The following is a 19,835-nucleotide window of genomic DNA, read 5'->3' as shown; positions in this document are numbered from 1 at the left end:
AAGCTCTATTGATACATCCACCAGCACCTACGAGAGGAGGTTTACAGTCCCTGATGAGAACAAGGGGATGCTAAGCATCATAAGCAATTACTTTTTCCAGGGTTTAAACTGAAAAACTTGAACAGAGACATGAATATTTATAAAATGTATATTTTCTTATAGAATGCATTATGAGATTGAATCCAGCCAGAGGCATACTCAAGCACACAATGCCAAACTAATTTTGCTTCCCATTCTGATACATTTTTGACTTAGATAATCTTTTAATAGCCTAAGATCTAGTTCACAATGAAAAATATCAAGCAGCCTGTAGATAATCACATTGGTAGCCTGTAATTCTTGATCTTCCTTTCTGTGAGCTACAAATTTTATTACACAATCTGACCAGCCTTTACATCAGTGAAATGAAAATGGTGGGTGTTTTCTACAGATGATATAATCTTATTTGGAGATTTACTAGGGCCCGATCTGGTTGCTGTCAGTGGAAACTACCATGTAAATGAAATAAATTCATAATAATAATTTTACAGTTTCACTAACCATGATCCAAAAATGGAAAACCCAGATATGCTCCAAAATTCAAAAATTTTAGGATGGGCATGATGCCACAAGTGAAGAATTGCACACCTGACCTCATGTACTGAAAAACACAGGTGCACTAAAAAATCATATAAAATTACCTTCTGGTTCTGTGTATAACATGCATATAAAACATAAATGAATTTCTAGTTGGTCTTGGGTACCATCCCCAAAATATGTGATTACTTATATATTTCCAAAATTTAAAATACTTATGGTTGCAAGCATTTTAGGTAAATAATACCCAACTTGTAAGTGAAGTTGCAAATATTTAAAGCTTCAAATTTTTTAATAACCCCTTTACTAAATATTTATTTTAATATTTTATGCTACTGTTAACAGTAGTAGTCCTATCAAAAACTGAATGTAGTACAGTAGTGGTTTGGAAATTCTTTGTTAATTCCCATCCATAAATAGAGCTTATGTACTTTTAATTTGCTTACAATTTATTATGCACAAGTGATTAATACCTACCTTTTTATTTAGATTTTCACTGTTTTTTAAAGCCACTTTTGATGAGTTGTAAGCATATCTCCATGATATTATTTATTCCATTATCTTTTCTCCTTCTAGCATTATTGTATTACCCACATTAATTAGTCAAGAAAGTGAGCTCTAAGGTCTTAGACTTGCTTTATGTAACCCAATTTTTAGCCATGGGCCTTTAGAACCATTGCCATTTTATTTCATTTATACCTAATTGTTAGCCTCTAATTTCTCATAATTCATATTGTTGCACACAAATTTTACTAGTCTTCAATAAATACCTTTTTGCTTTCCTACTCCATTTGATTTTTTTTATGCAATCCTCACCCATATTCTATACATTTGCTTTAATGGAGGCAGTGTTCTGATACAGTTGAGTTCCATATAGTCTAGTAGAGCCACATCAAAATTCTGTCTGGTCTTTTTGCAAGTTGTATGATCTTAAGCAAGTTGACATCTTAAAGTCGCAGTTACTCAATTTATTGGCACATAAAAGACAACACTGTTGTGAGATTTTAGAAATAAGGCACTTAGTACTGCCCTGGGCATATTGTACATGATGAATGTTGGCAATTTATAGGCAGATGATCCCTCTTCCATTACCCTCAGGAAAGATGTATTTTCAGAATGCTATGGACTTCAAAAAATATTCATATCCTATTCAGTCCTTAATATCTCTGCTGGATGTAGTTCAATATTCTTGAACAAATTGATAATTCAGTAGGATGATGCTTCTGTAATTATTTTTAACCAGAAATATTACCCTGTTATCAGTTCAAGTTAGACAGTGCTTCCAAATGTGTTATAAAAAACATATTATTTAAAATTATTGAATTATGTAATGGTAGAAAAGGACTGAGAATATGAAAAGTAGGAGTATATTCTTTATTTCCTTATTGTGGACTAAAATGTATCATCTCATTTGACTACCTGTTTTCTGGATTTCATAAATCCTGAATACATAAGCAAAGGGGTTGTCTCTTTTTTTTTTCCTAAATGGTGTACTTTACTAGATTTTCAATTTTTTAAAAGATTTATTTATTTGAAAGGCTGAGTTACAGAGAGGCAGAGGGAGAGGCAGAGAGAGAAAGAGAGAGCAAGCCTCTTTCGGGTATCCCTCATGGGTGCAAGGGCCCGAGCACTTGGGCCATCTTCACTGCTTTCCTAGGCCATAGCAGAGAGCTGGATCAGAAGTAGAGCAGCTGGGACTCGAACTGCCACCCATATGGGATGCTGGTACCTCAGGCAGTGGCTTTACCTGCTATGCCACAGCGCCAGTCCTGGCACTTGTCTTTACCTTTAGCTATACAACTCATTCCACTCTCTAGAGATCCTCACCATTTCACTCTAAATGTCTTCTGAGAATTAAGGGAAGTAGCTAATTGAAGTGCTTCAAGATAACCCTAGTTTCTGGACATAGAAAATTCATGCCACCTTGATTAATTTTCATCGTGGAATTCGTTAGGAGAAATGATGTGAAAAACATTAGCTTCATTTCTACCTTTATGATTGATATCTGACTCCTTTCCTATATTATAACTAAGACAAGTTTCAGCAAGATTGTGTATTTTATGTATTTTATATGACTTTTAATGGGTTTTTACAGAAATGTAGACAGTCTTATAGACTGGTGGACATTGCTTTTTTCTTCCACTAATGAAAATCTGTATTGATTTTAATCTGTTCCTTTCAATTATCTATTGATTTGGGAGACCTGCTATGAGAATAAAAGTTGTAATTGAGTCATAGTCTGGTAATGCATCATATGAATCAGAATTGACTGTAGTATTTATTTTCTTTTTAGTGTCCTACAGAAAAAAAAGCAACATTTGGAGTCCATCTTAAAATAGTAGGAGACTGGACAGGTATGTAGAACATAGAATTTTAAGATACATGTTTTGCAAATAATGAAATGTAAATATAATTTGAATCTGTTTAAATAATAAAACTACCAGCTTGTATGGAATTGTGTCCATGTTTCAAGCTGTTGTTCTTTTTCTTTATCTGTACTATGTTGACATCTATCATTTCTTCTTATAAAGATGTATTTTTGGAGTCAGAATACTGTGGATATCAGTAATTATATTCCTTGGAATAGTGGCCACTTTTAATAGCATATATGTTGGTGATATTTTACTCATCTATTCAATTATTTCTTTTGTTATCTGAAAAACGTATTGGATCAAGAGTTGTGAGTAAATAAAAGAAGCATTGTTCATTCTTTTTTTTAACTTTTATTTAGCAAATATAAATTTCCAAAGTACAGCCTATGGATTACAGTGGCTTTTTCCCCCCAATAACTTCCCTCCTGCCCACAATCCTCCCAGCTCCCACTCCCTCTCCCATTCCATTCCATCAAGATTCATTTTCAATTATCTTTATTCATTCTTAATTCCTGTGACCAATCTGAATGAATGACAAATTTGTGCTGAGCAAATGTTACCTTTTGGTTTGTTGTTTAGGTTGTTTGAAAGAGAGGATCCGAGTTTAAATCTAATTACAATATAAATTAATGTGTTTTATAACTGAGTGTTAAACAAGAAATTGTCTTATAAAGATCTGGGAATCAGAAAAGAATGTAGGTTTAATGTATTTTAGGGCTATAGGAGAAGCTTCACAGAGAAGATAGAATTTGAGCTAAAAATTGGGAATTAGGCTAATGAAGAAACATGTACATAATTAAAATGAAACTCATAGCATTGTCAAAATCAACAAAGGGTAATAATTAACCATTTGGAAAGAATAAGTCAATCAGCCTTTCATCAATCAAGTAAAAGGAAATTCATCCAAACGAAAGCAAAGATCTTGTGTTAGCAAATAGTGTGGAAAAACCATTTGAGTTCAGCTTGTTGAAGATCATGAATACCTCAACAAGATATTAGTTATCTAGAGACTTCAGAGATCTTTTGGAGAATTTGGAGTGTCATGATGAAAATGGTATTAGCCAGTTGCTGGTTGAATGGATTTGAATTAAAGGGATACCGGTAGGTACTTGAAAGAAGAGGGAAAAGAGACATTAGAGTGTGGATATGGAAAATGAAGGAAATAAATTCGTGACCACAAGAAGTAGACATCAGAAAAGAGAACGAATTCCTGTAAAAACAGGTAAGAATAAGATGTTGGGTAATAAAGACATAGTCATGGAGTAAGAAGAATATTAGTTTAAATAAGGTGCTTGTATCACATAGCTTAAAATATAATATCTATAAAATTCTTTGTCTTTAAAGGGCAGTCAGACTTGAGGAGATATGCAACATTGGATTTAATAGGCTTGGAACAATAATGACCTATTTAAAATCATAAAAAAATAGGCTTAAATAACTAATGTTCATATGGTTACATGCAAAAAAGATCATGGTATGGTAGTCCACTGATAGAAAAACAATGGTGTAGTGGTGGAGTGGGAAAGGGGAGGGTTGTGGGTGGTAGGGACGGTATTGGGGGGAAGCTATTGTAATCCATAAGTCGTACTTTGGAAATTTATATTCATTAAATAAAAGTTAAAAAAAAAAAGAAAAGAAAAACAATGGTGTAGTATGGCATACCTCACAGTATGCCCAGAATGAATTTAAATAATGACAGTTGTGTTACAGAGAAATAAAGTATGAAGGAAGGACCTTTGTAGTAAGAATTCCAATATAGTAGAAATTAAGCTCAGTAATAAATGTTAATTGATAGAATTCTTTATCTGAAGTAAACTAAGCACAATGAAGACAGAATTTAATTTATAAGGGTAAGCAGAAACTTCTTGATTGCTTATTACTAGGTATTATTACTGAACTTCTAATCAGTTATTTTTTATTACCAGTTGCTCATTAAAATAAATTATTGTGTCATCATTAAATTTTAATTATATTTATTAGGAACACTTAATAATGTTAATTTTAACCTTCTTTTTTAATCTACTATGATGTTGAGAGAGAAACAAGATACTTCTATTTAGAGAGTTTGGTTCCAGTAAGATGCTTTTCAATTAATAGAACTTCATTGTTGTTGACTTGAAATATAAGTTGGCTTGGGGAGAAAATGCCAAGCATTCATGCAGAGAATCTCTAAATGATTCTGCTATCTGACACTTTTGTTTAAAAAGAGATGTAGTTGCCAACAATGAGATTACAATTGCTTAACAAAACATAGGAGCATTACTTCTGAGATCAAGGGTCAGTATTTTTTATTTTGAAAGAATTGATGAACAATCAGTTAAGGGCAGTGGGCTTAATAATAGGTGTTTCTGAGTTTGAACATCAGAGATTTATTTTTCTAAACTGACTTAGAGGTATTTAACAGTGACCTTTTCTTTACTGAAATATGTTCATCCTGGATAATACACAGAGGGACTGGCTTCAGACCGCTCCGTAAATAATGTTTCTTAATCAACTACACCTACCTAGAAACATACACACACACACATTGCACAGGATAAGGAGACACTGGAGTTTTGTAGTTGTTGATTAACTAGTTATTTTCACCAGATTTCTAATTATATGCTCTAAATGTGTATGACATCCGTTAACTTTAGAAGACTCTTCAAATCTCTTAAACCCAGTTCAGGATTTCCCTTGAATTGTTGGTAGTAGAAAGAATGGAGTGGATTACTATGTAGATTTCTATTTTACTGGAGTAAATATTTTGTTGATTTATCTTGAATTAGTCACCAGTTCTAGCTTCAAACATATGGCCACAGATTGCCTGTGTGATTACCATTTTAACAATCCAAAATGTCTTATTAATTTCTTTCTTAGGTATGATTGCTAATGAATAATGTTTGAGGTTATGTTTTTCTTTTGGTTATTTTTGTAATCTGAATAATAGTTTACTACTGACAAGTTTGAATTTCACTGCAAAAGTATCACATGTAATTAATCTTAATCCACATATAATTAATCTTAATCCACATATAATTAATCTAAAATTGTTGCCATCAATCTATTAAATAGCTAATGAATAGACAAAATATGCAATAAAGGATTCATGCATGACATGACAGGTTCTCCTTAAATCTTGGATATGAATTTCTATATGTCTACTGGAAAACTTGCTGCAATTGGAAAATATGGTTGACTTTGGGGATTGGAAATGAGAAGACAGTGTGATATAAGATTGTGTGTTTACATTAATGATATAATAAATAAACTGTTTACAGTACAAGTAAACATAGCTACCATTTTAATTAAGGATTGAACCTAAAATGAGGTGAAAATTATCTAATACTATTGTGTAAGGCAAACATGTTTCAGATTTTATCTAGCTGATTTTGCATGAAAATATTAAAACAGAATTTGTGCTGTTATTTTTTTATTTTAGAAAACTCCATGTGAAGCAGATTATGAATTACACTTTATGACAGCAACATAGTTTAGAACAATTTTGTCATCTCTTTTACATTAGATTCAAGTGTAACTTGAATGGCTTTTGGTTTCTTCAAAGAAAACTGATTTTGCTAGATCAGAGTGCTTCCTATCTTTTCTTTTTTTAAGGATTTATTTTATTTATTTGAAAGAGTTACAGAGGTAGAGACAGAGATAAACAGAGGTCTTCCATCCACTGGTTCACTCCCCAAATTGCTGCAACAGCCAGAACTGAGCTGATCTGAAGTCAGGAACCAGGAACATCTTCTGGTTCTCCCACATGCGTGCAGAGGCCCAAGGACTTGGGTCATCCTCTGTTGCTTTACCAGGCACGTTAGCAGGGAGCTGATCAGAAGCAGAGCAGCAGGAATTCAAACTGGTTCCCATTTGGGATGGTGGCACTACAGGAAAGGGCTTTAACACACTGTGTCACAGTGCCAGCCCCAGAGTCCTGTGTTTCTAATCTCATTTAACCTTAATTACTTTTGTGAAATCACTGTCTTCAACGGAAGTCATATTGGAGCTTAGAGATTCCATATATATATTTCATAGGGACAAAATTCAGTTCACAGAGCTCATAATATGATTTTCCAAAATGATGACAATCTTTTGGTTAAGTTCTGGGCATAATATATTAAAATATTCCTCAACATACAGGATGATTGCAATCCTAGAAATTTCAATGAATAATAAAATCATTAAAAATACAAGGCATTTATTGATAAATATTATATTGATTCTTATCAATTCTATATTGATTCTGTAACTTGGCCATTGTGAATAGTTCTACAATGAACATGGTAGTGTAGGCATCTCTTTCCTATGCTGATTTCATTTCCTTTGGATGTATATTTAGAAAAGGCATAGCAAAGTCATGTGCTAGATCTACTTTTAGTTGTTTGCAGCACTTCCACACTGTTCTCCACAGTGGTTGTGTTAATTTGCATTCCCACCAACAATGTGTAAGGGTATCTTTTTTCTCCACAGCTTCACAATATTTTTTTTGTCTTTTTAATAATGGTTATGATAACTGGTGTAAGATGATGCTTCTTTGTGATTTTAGTTTGCATTTCCATGATAGTGAATTATATGAACATTTTTTCATGCATTTGTCTGTTACTTGTATTTCTTCTTTTGAGAAAATTCTAGTGAGATGTTTCTGATTTCTTAACTTGATTAGTTTTGGGGCCATTTTTTTTTCCTTTTATAATATAGTCTGGGTATTAAACCTTTTCCATGAATAATTTATAAATGTATTCTTTAATAATTGTTACCTGTCTCTTCACTCTGTAGATTTTTTTTTATTTCCCTCTGGAGTTGCTTCTTATTTTGATATAATTCTATTTTCCCATTTTTGCTTTTGTTAACTTTTCTTTGCAGGTATAACCCAGAAAAATCATTGTCTATGCCGATATCTTGAAGTGCTTATCCAGTGTTTTCTTCTAATTCATTCATAGTTTCAAATCTCAACTTTAGATTTTTGATCCATTTTGAGTTAATTTTTATATATAGTGGGGGGTAGGGAATATTGATTCAATCTTTTCCAAAACCTTAAGGCATAATGATTTACAATTACCATATCCTCTTGTTGAGGTAAACCTTTAATCTTTATGTAGCAATCTTCTTTTTACACTTCTTGTCTTAATGATTTTTTCTAAGTACAGCTACTTCTCCTAGTTTTGTTTTCCTTTTGCATAGAATATTTTTTTCTATCTTTCATTTTCATTTTGTATGTCTTTATGTGTGAAGTATGTTTCATGTAGACAGCATCTTGCTGGCTCATTTTTTGTTAACCATTTAGCCAGTATATATCTTTTAATGGGGGAGTTAGTCTATTAACATTCAAAGGTATCAAGCAAAAGTATTAGCTCAGTCCTGCCATTGTTTCTTTTTTTTTTTAACTTTTATTCAAAACATATAAATTTCCAAAGTGCAGCTTATGGATTACAATGGCTTCCCCCCCATAACTTCCCTCCCACCCGAAACCCTCCCATCTCCTGCTCCCTCTCCCCTTCCATTTGCATCAAGATTCATTTTCAATTATCTTTATATACAGAAGATCAGTTTAGCATATATTAAGTAAAGCTTTCAACAGTTTGCACCCACACAGAAACACAAAGTGTAAAATACTGTTTGAGTACTAGTTATGGCATTAATTCACATTGAACAACACATTAAGGACAGAGATCCTACATGAGGAGTAAGTGCACAGTGACTCCTGTTGTTGACTTAACAAATTGACACTCTTGTTTATGGTGTCCGTAATCTCCCTAGGCTCTTGTCATGAGTTGCCAAGGCTATGGAAGCCTTTTGAGTTCTGACATATTTAGACAAGGTCATAGTCAAAGTGGAAGTTCTCTCCTCCCTTCAGAGAAAGGTACCTCCTTCTTTGATGGCCTGTTCTTTCCGCTGGGATCTCGCTCACATTTTTTTTTCCCAGAGTGTCTTGGCTTTCCATGCCTAAAATACTCTCAAGGCTCTTCAGCCAAATCCGAATGCCTTAACGGCTGATTCTGAGGCCAGAGTGCTGTTTAGGACATCTGTCATTCTATGAGTCTGCTGTGTATCCTGCTTCCATTGTTGGATCATTCTCTCCCTTTTTGATTCTATCAGTTAGTATTAGCAGACACTAGTCTTGTTTATGTGATCCCTTTGACTCTTAGACCCTTAGTATGATCAATTGTGAACTGAAATTGATCACCTGGACCAGTGAGATGGCATTGGTACATGCCACCTTGATGGGATTGAATTGGAATCCCCTGGCACATTTCTGATTCTACCATTGGGTCAAGTCAGATTGAGCATGTCCCAAACTGTACATTTCCTCCTCTCTTATTCCCACTCTTATATTTAACAGAGATCTCTTTTCAGTTAAATTTAAACACCTAAGAATAATTGGGTGTTAATTACAGAGTTCAACTAATAGTATTAAGTAGAACAAAAAAAAATACTAAAAGGGATAAAGTATTAAGTTGTACTTCAGCAGTCAGGACAAGAGCTGATCAAGTCATTGTTTCTCATAGTGTCCATTTTATTTCAAGAGGTTTCCTTTTTGATGCTCGGTTAGTTGTCACCGATCAGAGAGAACATATGATATTTGACCCTTTGGGACTGTCATATTTCACTCAGCATGATGTTTTCCAGATTCCTCCATTTTCTTGCAAAGGACCTGATTTCATTTTTTTACTGCGGTATAGTATTCTATAGAGTACATATCCTGTAATTTCTTTATCCAGTCTACAGTTGATGGGCATTTAGGTTGAGTCCATGTCTTAGCTATTGTGAATTGAGTTGCAATAAACATTGAGGGGCAAACAGCTTTTTTATTTGCCAATTTGATTTCCTTTAGGTAAATTCCAAGGAGTGGGATGGCTGGGTTGAATGGTAGGGTTATATTCAGGTTTCTGAGTAATCTCCAGACTGACTTCCATAGTGGCATTACCAGTTTGCATTCCCATCAACAGTGGGTTAGTGTCCCTTTTTCCCCACATCCTTGCCAGCATCTGTTGTTGGTAGATTTCTGTATGTGAGCCATTCTAACCGGGGTGAGGTGAAACCTCATTGTGGTTTTGATTTGCATTTCCCTGATTGCTAGTGATCCTGAAATGCTCTCAATGTCTTTTCAGCCAGACCAAAATTGCTTAAGGGCTAATTCTGAGGTCACAGTACTATTTATAGCAATTGTCATTCAATGAGTCTACTGTGTGGGCTGCTTCCCATGTTGGAATATTCTCTCCATTTTAATTATATTTATTAGAATTAATTCTATATATTGTTATTACCAGACTCTTGGTATCATTTATATGATTCCTTTAACACATAATACTATCTATATGATCAATTTAACACTCAATATGATCATTTTAACACTTAAGATAGCATTATTAAGATCGAACTTAATGGGATTTAGAGTCCCATGGCAAGTTTTTAGCTATACCCTTAGAAGTATGTCCCAACCATCAGAATGGGAAAAAATATTTGCAAACTATGCAACAGATAAAGGGTTAATAACCAGAATCTACAAAGAGATCAAGAAACTCCACAAAAACAAAACCAACAACCCAATTAAGAGATGGGCCAAGGACCTCAATAGACATTTTTTCAAAAGAGGAAATCCAAATGGCCAACAGGCACATGAAAAAATGTTCAAGGTCATTAGCAATCAGAGAAATGCAAATCAAAACCACAATGAGGTTCCACCTCACCCCGGTTAGAATGGCTCACATTCAGAAATCTACCAACAACAGATGCTGGCGAGGATGTGGGGAAAAAGGGGCACTAACCCACTGTTGGTGGGAATGCAAACTGGTCAAGCCACTATGGAAATCAGTCTGGAGATTCCTCAGAAACCTGAAGATAACCCTACCATTCGACCCAGCCATCCCACTCCTTGGAATTTACCCAAAGGAATTTAAATTGGCAAACAAAAAAGCGGTCTGCAGCCTAATGTTTATTGCAGCACAATTCACAATAGCTAAGACCTGGAACCAACCTAAATGCCCATCAACGGTAGACTGGATAAAGAAATTATGGGATATGTACTCTTTAGAATACTATACTGCAGTAAGAAACAACGAAATCCAGTCATTTGCAACAAAATGGAGGAATCTGGAACACATCATGCTGAGTGAAATAAGCCAGTCCCAAAGGGACAAATACCATATGTTCTCCCTGATCGGTGACAACTGACTGAACACCAAAAAGGAAACTTGTTGAAGTGAAAGGGACACTATGGGAAACGGTGACTTGATCAGCATAGCCCTGACTGTTAATGAACAACTTAATACATTATCCCTCCTAGTAGTTTTTTTGTCTGTTCTACTTAATATGACTGATTTAATTCTGTAATTAATACACAGTTATTCTTAAGTGTTGAAATTTAACTGAAATGTGATCCCTGTTAAACATAAGAGTAGGAATAAGAGAGGGAAGAGATATATAATTTGGGACATGCTCAAGCTGACTTGCCCCAAATGGTAGAGTTAGAAACATACCAGGGGACTCCAATTTAATCCCATCAAGGTGGCATGTACCAATGCCATCTCACTAGTCCAAGTGATCAATTTCAGTTCGCAATTGATCATAATGAAAGGACTAAGAGTCAAAGGGAGCACATAAGCAAGTCTAGTACCTGCTAACACTAACCAATAGAATAAATAAAGGGGAGAGTGATCCAACATGGGAAGTGAGATACTCAGCAGACTCATAGAATGGCAGATGCCCTAAATAGCACTCTGGCCTCAGAATCAGCCCTAAAGGCACTCGGATCTGGCTGAAAAGCCCATGAGAGTATTTCAGGCATGGAAAGCCAAGACACTCTGGCAAAAGATCTCTGTGAGTGAGATCTCAGTGGAAAGAACAGGTCTTCAAAGAAGGAGGTACCTTTCTCTGAAGGGAGGAGAGAACCTCCACTTTGACTATGACCTTGTCTAAACAAGATAAGAGTCGGAGAACTCAAGGGGCTTCCATAGCCTTGGAAACTCATGACTGGAGCATAGGGAGATTACTGATGCCATAGACAGGAGTGTCAATTGGTAAAGTCAACAACAGGAGTCACTGTGCACTTACTCCTCATGTAGGATCTCTGTCTTTAATGTGCTGTGCATTGAGATTTAATGCTATAACGAGTACTCAAATAATATATTGCACTTTGTGTTTCTATGGGGGTGCAAACTGTTGAAATCTTTACTTAATGCATACTAAACTGATCCTCTGTAAAAAAAAAAAAAAAAAAAAAAAAGAAACTACCAACTCCCAACTTGACTCTCACTGGGATTAAACATGACAATAGGTCTGATCTGATTTCATCATCATTAAAAAAAATCATCTATTATTTTTCACTTTATGTTTCTGTGTGGGAGCAAACTGTTGAAATCCTTACTTAATGTATACTAAGCTGATCTTCTGTATATTAAGATAATCGAAAATGAATCTTGATGTGAATGGAAGGGGAGTGGGAGTGGGAAAGGGGAGGGTTGTGGGTGGGAGGGACGGTATGGGGGGGAAGCCATAGTAATCCATTATTCGTACTTTGGAAACGTATATTCATTAAATAAAAGTTAAAAAAAAAAAAAAAAAAAAAAAAAAAAAAAAAAAAAAAAAAAAAAGAAGTATGTCCCTAGTAATGTATGCAGAACTATACAGCTTCTTCATCTCTTATTCCCACTCTTATTTCTTACTAGGATCTATTTTCACATGAGTTTATACACATAGTATTAATTCTATATCAAGGAAAGTGTTCAACCAATAGTATTAAGAAAGAAGAGAAAACAAAAACAAACAAAAAAATACTGTTCCTTAACACTCAAGACAACTGCCGTTGAACTCATAGCTTCTCAAAGTTTCAATTTCACTTCACAGATTTCCTTTTAGATGCTCTGTTAGTTATCACAGATCAGGGAGAACAAATGGTATTTGTCCCTTTGGCCCTGGCTTATTTCACTAAGTATGATGTTTTCCAGAATTATCCATTCTATTGCAAAAGACTGTATTTCATTTTCTTTTACCACTGTGTAGTATTCCGTAGAGTACATATCCCATAATTTCTTTATTCAGGCTTCATTTGACAGGAATTTAGGTTGATTCCATGTCCTAGCTATTATGAATTGAGCTACAATAAACATGGAGGTTCAGATAACACTTTTATTTTCTGATTTCTTTTTCTTGGGTAAATTCCCAGGAGTGAGATGACTGGGTCATATGATAGGATTATATTCATATTTCTGAGGTATCTCCAAACTGTTTAACATGGTGGTTTACCGGTGTATATTCCCACCAACAGTGGATTAGTGTACCTTTATCCCCACATCCTCGCTAGCAATTATTGTTTGTTGATTTCTGTATGAAAGCCATTCTAACTGGGATGGGATGAAACTCATTGTGGTTTTGATTTGCATTTCCCTGACAGCTAGTGATCCTGAGCATATTTTCACGTGGCTGTTGGCCATTTGTTTTTATCTTTTGAAAAATGTCTGTTAGCGTCCTTTGTCCATTTCTTAACTGGGTTGTTTATTTTGTTGTTATGGAGTTTCTTAATCTCAATATATTCTGTTTATTAATCTTTCATCAGTTGCATAATTTGCAAATAATTTCTTCCAATCTGTCAGTTGCCTTTTCACTTTACAGGCTGTTTCTTTTGCAGTCGAGAAGCTTCTGAATTTGATGTAATCCCATTTGTTAATTTTGGCTTTTATTCTCTGTGCCCCTGGGGTGTTTTCCAGAAACTCTTTGCCTGTGTCTTACAGGGTTTCCCCAATGCTCCCTAATAATTTGATGGTATCAGGTCACTATCACTTTGAACAGATTTTTGTGTAAGGTGCAAGGTAGGAGTCCTGCTTCCTACTTCTGCATGTGGAAATCCAGTTTCCCCAGCACATTTGTTGAAGAGACTGTCCTTGCTACAGGGATTAGTTTTCATTTTGTGATTGAATATAAGTTGATTGTAGATGCTTGGATTGATTTCTGACATTTCTATTCTATTCCATTGGTTTATCTGTCTCTTTTTGAACCAGTACTAGGGTGTTTTGATTATAACTGCCCTGTAGTATGTCTTAAAATCTGGTATTGTGATGCCTCTGGCTTTGTTTTGTTGTTTAAGTTTGCTTTAGTTTTTTGAGGTCTCCTGTGCCTCTATATGAATATCAGCATTATTTTTTTCTAGATCTGAGAAGAATGTCTTTGGTATTTTGATTGATATTGCATTTAACCTGTAAATTGCTGTCATAAGAATGGACATTTTGATGATATTGATTCTTACACGGAATTTTTTTCTGTTTGTGTGTGTGTGTGTCTTCAATTTTTTTCTTTCTCTACTTGGAAGTCTCTTTCTCCAGATTGGGGAAGTTCTCTGCTATTATTTCATTAAGAAGGCCTTCTAAGCCTTTCTCTCTTTCCACACCTTCAAGAATTCCTAGGATCTGTGTGTTGGGTCATTTGATAGAATCTTGTAGATCTCCAACTGTGTTAAAGGCAGATATACCAAATTAAATGTTTGTCGTAGTATTAAGGAAGTGGAGATGTTTATCTCCTGAGTTTTAAGAAGGGGGCAACTTGTGGTATCTGATGATGTAGGATTAAATAACACCTGCGGGAAGGAATTATTGCTACTCGTCTAAAGAACATGCCATTGGAAGAACCACCAGGGGAGAATTGAGGATGGGATAGATTTCTGTGAATCACCATGTAACTTGGAGAACAGTAAATAGAGAGTTTATGGACACATAGAAAAAGGGTATATTTCTCTTCTCCCTATTTGTGAATTTCCCTGTGATTAGCACTGCGAGGTGAATATAAAATACCTTTTCCATTACTTCATATATCTAGGTGGATCTGGGTTAGGGTAAAGGTTAATCTGCTGTATATTAAATGATACATTATATTTATGATGTAATATCATGATTCTAGACTCAAGTGAGTCTATGTGGAAATTCTTGAAGGCATCTAGTGAATTTGATACAATTCAACTACACTTATTTGCTATTGTTATACAGTCAATCAATGTGAGATGGACCTAAATTCCATATTTCATACCCTCAGAAATCTGGGAAATTTTACTGTGGCAGGGAAAGTACATAGTGTGTGTATGGCACTTAAATGCCCATCTGTTTTCAGGAGAGGGCGTAAATTGTTTTCCCCTTATTTCCTCCATTTATGATCATGAAATGTATGCTGTCACTTTTTAGTAGATGGCAGCTCTGTTACAGTGCCACTTCAGTATAAAGATTGCTAAGTAAATGATAGGAATTCACTACTCACTCAGTTTACTCCTGTCCAACCCTTTTACAACTTCAAACACAAGGTGCAATAGACCAATTCTATTATCTATCCAATAAAAAAATCCTTTTAAGTCTTGAAAATAAACAGATTTCTAACCTTTCGATCTAGAATAGTTCCTGTAGTAAAGTGGTTTGTTTGTGTGCATGTGGAGTTTAAAGCTTTTGTTATCTAGTGTATTCTACTTGATTTACTATATAATATGAAGGAACACAACAATTCTAAGGAATTTTCTTGGTAGCCTGCTTTCTTAATATCAAAACCTGAAGTAACACACTGAGTGACCTAAAAGGTGTGTGTTACTTTACCAAGTCACCCTAATGCTAATGGACTAAATAATTGCAAAGAAGGTCAAGAGGCACAGATTTTGTGCCATTATTGGTATTCTGAGAAACATTTTAAGTACTCATTTTCTTGATGTATTTGCTATACTACAGGAATGTAGTTCTTCTCTAAAAAACCTGCAATTTGTAAAGTTATAACAGTGGGCTATAATGATGTAGATGAGCTTCTTGAGGTCATCAGAGTGAACACACTGAAAGCATTAAGTTTATTAACACAAAAGGAATTTGCTTCTTTTCTACAAATTTAAAAGTTTTTATTTCCTGGTCCAGTGTGTAAGCTTAGTAGTCTTCATTGTATCTCAACTATACATAAGAAGCTGGAAAAACTGAAACATCAAAAGCTCTTAAATTAATTAGAGAAGTGAGGTCATATTTTTGCCCCAAAGCTTGAGGGATAAACAAGCAGATACAGAGAACAATAACTAACCAGAACAGAAGCCCACAAGCAGAAACCTCCAAGGGTCCAGTACCTGGGTAGAAAAACACTGGAGTGCAATTGACAAATTGCTAGGGCTTCAGTGTGCACAGGCTGAGAGAGAAATAGGCCTGAAGGAACCCGCACTCTGTGAGTCTTATTTACAGGGGCTCTACTGGGCCTTAACAGTAAATATGGGGTAAGAAAATCTCATTGCACTTTCTATAGACGGAGGGGAAAAGAAACTGTTTGCTGCTGTACCAGAGCATTCTGTTTTTCTTAATGAGGCCACCCCTCAGGAGAAACTGTTTCACCAGAGCCTAACCTGCTGAGGTTATTTCACAGGTTAACCTGTGTGAGGACAACAAAATCCACAATGCCAGCTCCCTCCAGCCATCTTGTCCAACCTAAAGAAAGAAAAACCCGAGGAGCACGGTTGAAGTTCACTGTAGGGGTTCTGGCTCATCTAAAGCCTGAGACCTAATCTTAAGCACACAGAACTCATGCCCTTGCCCACGCCTCCACTGCACTGCTAAAAGCCACTTTACTCCAATTACGTTTACCCACTGAATCATGTCTGGCTGTCAGAAAAAAAAAATTCTAAGACTTCTAAAAGGTAAAAACAGATTGAAGAGATCAAACAAGCACCAAAGCCAGAGTCAGATGTAGCAATGATGTTAAAAATATCACACCAGGAATTTAAAAATACTGTGATTAATATGCTAAGAGCTTCACTGCAAGAAAGCAGACAACATGCAAAAAGAGTGATAATGTAAGTAGAGAGATGGAAACTTAAGCAAGAAAAGAAATGGTAGAGATAAAAGGCACAGAAATGAGGAATGCTTTGTTAGTGGAATGCGCACAGCTGAAGAAACTATGTGCTTGAGGATACAGTTATTGAAACCTCTAAAACTGAAGAGCAAAGAGAAACAAGACTGAGAAAAATATAGTGGAACATGTAAGATCGATGAGACAGCTACTGCATACCTGGGATACCTTACAGGAGAAGAAAGAGAGAAGGTAGCTGAAGCAGTATTTGAAGCAATGTTTTGGGTGAGAATTTTCACCAAATTACTGTCAGACACTACACTAAAGATCCAAGAAGCTTAGGGAATGCCAAGCAGGATAAATGCTAATAAATTATGATATACTCCTATGCATATTATATTCAAACTTCAGAAAATCAAAATTAAAAATAAATCTTGAAAGAGCTGGATTGGTGGGGGGCACCTTGCCTTAACAGAAACATGCATAAGAACTGCCTTCACTTCCTCCTCAGACACCATGACAGGCAAGCAGGGGTGAGTAAAATTGAAAATATTGACAGAAAAAACAGCCGATCTAAAATTCTGTCCTCTTGAAATTTCACTGACAAAACATGGATAAACCTGGGGGACATTATGATAGGGGAAATAAACTAGTCACAGGAAGATAAATACCACTTAAGTTCACTCATCTTTAGTGTAAAAAGTTGGACTTTATAGACGTAGACAGTAGAATGATGGTTATATAAGTCAGGGGGAGATGATAGCGATGGCGATAAAGAGAAGTTGACTGAGAGTTCTAGTTAGACAGGAGGAATAAATTTTCAAGATCTATTGCACAGCAAGGTGACAATAGTTAATAATGTATTGCATATTTTAAAATTGCTAAAAATATAAATGTTATTGCTACAAATTATTAATATGTGATGGATATACTAATTACCTTGATATAATAATTCCATAATAATGCATACATATATCAAAACATCATAATATACCACATAAATATATACAGTTATTTGTCAGTGAAAATATATATTTAAATTAAAAGGTGAAGGAGACATGAAGACTTTCTCATGCAAACAAAAATTGAGGAACTCAGTTGCCAGGAGATTGCCTTGCTAGAAATGTTCATAGAAGTTGTTCAGAGAGAAGGAAATGACATAGGTCAGGAATGCAGGTCTGCATAGACAAAGGAAAAACATCAGAAAGGGACTCAGTATTGGTAAGATAGAAAATTTGTTTTTCTTAACCTTAATTGATCTAACAAATATCATGTTGTTCAAAATAATAAAATAAACAATGCATGTAATCATATTGCTTATGTACAAAGGATCTTTAAAAAGTTCATAAAAAGCTTATTATGAAAATTATATATGAATTTCCAGAATTTTTACACCAAATAAATTCATCTTTTAGTTCCATTTCCCATACAGTTTTTGAAATACTTTCATGTAAGTAAAGTGAATGAAAGCAAGGCTATAGGAAGAGGAGAAAGGAATTTTTTAGACTTTGTGATTTAAAGTGCTTATATTACACATGAAATAATACAGAGTTAGTTTGAAAGTGGACTCAGATTACTTGTAAATGTATATTGCAAGCTCCAGTTCAGTTACTTAAAATGTTTTTGAAAAACAAACATTGTTGATGAAGGGAACAAAATAAAATTATAAAATGTTCACTTAAAACTCAAAAGGCAGAGAAATAATAAGACAAAATTAGAAAAAAAAAACATAATATAAATTAAAAAAAGTCACTGAGAAAAAATTGGCATTTTAAATGAGAAATAAGAATCAATCAATATGAAGAAAATGAAAGTTATTTTCAAGAGATAAAAAAGATGAGAGAATTTTATATTTACAGGTATAGAGACTCCATATTGTAGAACTGTTAACTCTTGCAAAAATAAATGATAGAATTAATATAATTTCAATCAAAATCAAAACTCTAAATAATGATATTAACACTTACTTGGATAAAGTATTAAGTTGTTCATCAACAGTCAGGGCAAGGACTGATCAAGTCACTGTTTCTCATAGTGTCCATTTCACTTCAACAGGTTTCCTTTTTGGTGCTCAGTTAGTTGTCACCGATCAGAGAGAACATATATTTGTCCCTTTGGGACTGGCTTATTTCACTCAGCTTGATGTTGTTCAGATTCCTCCATTTTGTTGCAAAGGATCGGATTTCATTTTTTTACTGTGGTATAGTATTCTATAGAGTACATATCCCGTAATTTCTTTATCCAGTCTACAGTTGATGGGCATTTAGGTTGATTCCATGTCTTAGCTATTGTGAATTGAGCTGCAATAAACATTAAGGTGCAGGCAGCTTTTGTGTTTGCCAATTTCATTTCCTTTGGGTAAATTCCAAGGAGTGGGATGACTGGGCTGAATGGTAGGGTTATATTCAGGTTTCTGAGGAATCTCCAGACTGACTTCGATAGTGGCCTTACCAGTTTGCATTCCCACCAGCAGTGGGTTAGTGTCCCTTTTTCCCCACATCCTCGCCAGCATCTATTGTTGGTAGATTTCTGTATGTGAGCCGTTCTAACTGGGGTGAGGTGAAACTTCATTGTGGTTTTGATTTGCATTACTTTATCCCTTTTAGTATTTTTTTTGTTCTACTTAATACTATTGGTTGAACTCTGTAATTAATACACAATTATTCTTAAGTGTTGAAACTTAACTGAAAAGTGATCTCTGTTAAATATAAGAGTTGGAATAAGAGAGGGAGGAGATGTACAATTTGGGACATGCTCATTCAGACTTGCCCCAAATGGTAGAGTTAGAAATGTGCCAGGGGATTCCAATTCAATCCCATCAAGGTGGCACGTACCAATGCCATCTCACTAGTCCAAGTGATCAATTTCAGTTCACAATTGATCACACTGATAGGTCTAAGAGTCAAAGGGATCACACAAACAAGACTAGTGTCTGCTAATAATAACTGATAGAATCAAAAAGGGAGAGAATGATCCAACATGGGAAGCAGGATACACAGCATACTCATAGAATGGCATACGTCCTAAGCAGCACTGTGGCCTCAGAATCAGCCCTTAAGGCATTTGGAGCTGGCTCAAGAGCCCATGAGAGAATTTCAGGCATGGAAAGCCAAGACACTCTGG

At 35.0% G+C, this 19,835-nt stretch overlaps 1 protein-coding gene across 7 annotated transcripts in view; it reads left to right on the top strand.

Annotated features, from left to right (window-relative positions):
* NOX4 (NADPH oxidase 4) overlaps nt 1-19,835 on the top strand; it is a 202,004-nt gene that overhangs the window by 111,790 nt on the left and 70,379 nt on the right. For all 7 annotated transcript variants that reach the window (XM_051820907.2, XM_002708641.5, XM_070076632.1 and 4 more), the window contains one exon: nt 2,870-2,930. In XM_051820907.2, the coding sequence (XP_051676867.1) occupies nt 2,870-2,930 (61 nt within the window). The remainder of the gene's footprint in view (nt 1-2,869; nt 2,931-19,835) is intronic.

This window comes from Oryctolagus cuniculus, chromosome 1 (assembly GCF_964237555.1).
Source record: "Oryctolagus cuniculus chromosome 1, mOryCun1.1, whole genome shotgun sequence".
NCBI classification, from domain to species: domain Eukaryota; kingdom Metazoa; phylum Chordata; class Mammalia; order Lagomorpha; family Leporidae; genus Oryctolagus; species Oryctolagus cuniculus.
Note: the sequence above shows the minus strand (reverse complement) of the source record. Positions and strands in the feature narration are given on the sequence as shown.